The 2,684-nt window shown below is 40.1% G+C and overlaps 1 protein-coding gene across 1 annotated transcript in view; it reads right to left on the bottom strand.

Moving 5' to 3' along the window:
• Positions 1-1,918, bottom strand: part of LOC108580352 (neuropeptides capa receptor-like) — an 8,237-nt gene extending 6,319 nt beyond the window's left edge. The window contains exon 1 of the mRNA XM_017931867.1: positions 757-1,918. Coding sequence (XP_017787356.1) covers positions 757-1,042 — 286 coding nt within the window. The 5' untranslated portion in view covers positions 1,043-1,918. The remainder of the gene's footprint in view (positions 1-756) is intronic.
• Positions 1,919-2,684: the final 766 nt, after the last annotated feature.

Genomic DNA, 2,684 nt, shown 5'->3' with positions numbered 1-2,684 from the left:
CGCTACAACGTCACTTAGCAGACGTGCAATTCAAAACTCTCGAAGACGTTCGAGAAATGCCTAGACGAGCACATCGCGCCGAAGCCACCGAGTTTTCATCGCGACAGGATTCGTGACTTGCCAGAAAAGTGGCGAGAAGTCTTTGAAAACCACGGCGAATATTTCAACGATTAACTTCTTACAGCTTCTTTTAACCTTTTAGCTACTGTACGCCGCTATAGTGGCTTTCGCGAATGTCATCTTTTTGAACGGTACGCCTCCAAAGTGTCTTTCGCGTATGCCTTCTATAGTGGCTCACTCCGTCTCTGTTTCAAAGTACATCATACACAATTGTATTATTAATTATTATTATTATTCCAATGTACTTACTAGACTGCGGATTTTTATGCAAATTCATATTTTCATGAATATAATTAAAAAAATATCATAACTAGTACTATATTGTAGGATTGTTCGTATATTTTTGCTTATTATGTGCGTTCTGTGTATTTTCGTGTCTTGAAATTTTCATAAATGCATAAAAATCCGCAATCTAGTAATTACATAGCAGACAACACTATCGCAGTGCTATGTTGTTTACGCGCAGTCCGCGTCGCGAACATTACCGTACAGAGATACAGCTCCGCCGAAAGTCCTGCCGTAGCTGAAGGGTTAACTAAAATTTTCACTTTACCAAAGAATCGGAAAGAACGTATTTCTACACCTGATGTACCGATAAGCGCGACCATAAAACCCGGCGTGGACGTACGAACTCACCCAGAACAAGTAGAATAACGTCGGATATGGCCAGGCTGAACAAGTAGTAATTGGTAGCTGTTTGCATCGATGGATTTCTCATGATCACGATGCAAGTGGCCACGTTTCCGAATATACCGGTGACAAAGATCGCCACGTAAGCTATAGTAAGCGGTATCACCATTCTCATAGGCAAATATTTCGGTCCGAGTACTTTGGTCAAGTATTCGGCCTCCGTTAAATTCTTCAGATCCCAATCTCTCCAGAAATCGTGCAGATCGTTTCCATCCTCGCTGGACGTGTTCATAATGATAGATCTTCTAGATCGATGAACTAAACGTTCTCCAAGCTTCCAATCAACCGAGTAACATCTCCCGGTAAAGGAGTCCGATGGCGTAGATCGTCGCGCATTTAAAATAGAAACGCCACGGTTGGGAAAATGTTTGTAAATACCTTTGTGTGTATATATATCTATATATTTGGGGAAGAACCGTTTCGACAAATCGTTCTATTTTAAGTGTACACACATTTGTATCTGCGAGAAATAATTGTCACCGGGTAAACAAAGCATTCTGTCGCGAGGCTCGATAGCCCGATATCGAGTCAACAAAGTACGATCGTTCTCGATCGTTAATGGGTCACTTGGCCCAAGGTAAACCTAACCGAACGATCTACGATTATTTTCCCCCGTGGAATTACCCGGCTACGAAATTGTATCGTTTCGTTTAATAGGAAAAATCTCGATTTATTTTTATCATTTATACCATTCCCAGGGAAACTGTCGCGGACGATTCAATTTGCCATTTCAATAGAAATCGGGGATTCGACGTAGTAGGTTTTCTCGATCTTCTTTTCGATACTCTGTCGTGTAGTTTTATTCTTGTTCTTCATCTTCTCCACATTTTTTCTCCTTGTACTTTTCTATTTTTTTTTTTTTTTTTTTTTGGAATATAGATCACTTGGGTTATTTTTCACTCGCGAAAGATCGATAAAATTCAGCGTCGCGCGATTGTACGATCGACGAACGTCGAGAGAGCACCCGCACAAATTATCACCATTTTCTAGCGATAACGTGGTTCGTTTATATTTTGATAGTAACGCTCGTAAAACATGTACGATCGCTGTACAATCGTGACACACGGAGGTACGAGGAAAGATGGGAATTTTGGAAAAATGATCTACGCGAGTTGGAGAACTGTGACTGTTTTGAACGCGCAGCCTGTTGTCATTGGCACGAGAAACTGCGATAAACAGACGAATTAAAGGGGAGAAGACGGTAAATCAGCGAACCGTCGCTGTTCAAACCAGACTACTGTACACCGTCACTGAACGTAACATTCTTAGCGATACCGTCGAACACCTGTCGTCGCAGCAACCTCATCTCCTGGTTTCCCCGATAAGAGAATCCCGTCTAACGTTTCAGACGATTCTATTAGGATATCCAGTGTGTTCAATTAACGCGAAGTTTCTCGGGAAAGCGATATTTCACGAGTTAAATCGAAACGGAAATGTTTCGCTAATCCTCCGAATACGTTTAGTTTATTTTTTTTATTTTTTTTGTTTTTCTGGAGAATGTGAGAGAATGAAAAGAGGAAAAATTGTTCGAAATGTTTTATTAATTTTGGTGGGAACGTTTGAATGATATACGCAACAGGTATTATTCGGTACGAGATAAGCTTATTTCTTAAAACTGAAGAACGTCACAACGGAAGACAATGACGAAGGATTAAGTTGGAATGAAATTGACGTAAACGAGTGTTTGTGTATGTTTGAAAATTCAAAAGAAATACATCTTTACTATCGTATCTACCGTTGTCTTATCTATACGACCGTGATTCATTAGGACGAAAAGAATTCCCGATTTACGGTACAGTAGGTAAATATGCATTTTACGATTTAGGGAATGCGTTGACAAATATTAATCATTATCCTGGTATTCGGGTTTCTTT

The sequence above is a fragment of the Habropoda laboriosa genome, unplaced genomic scaffold, assembly GCF_001263275.1.
Source record: "Habropoda laboriosa isolate 0110345459 unplaced genomic scaffold, ASM126327v1 scaffold10, whole genome shotgun sequence".
Lineage (NCBI taxonomy): Eukaryota > Metazoa > Arthropoda > Insecta > Hymenoptera > Apidae > Habropoda > Habropoda laboriosa.
Note: the sequence above shows the minus strand (reverse complement) of the source record. Positions and strands in the feature narration are given on the sequence as shown.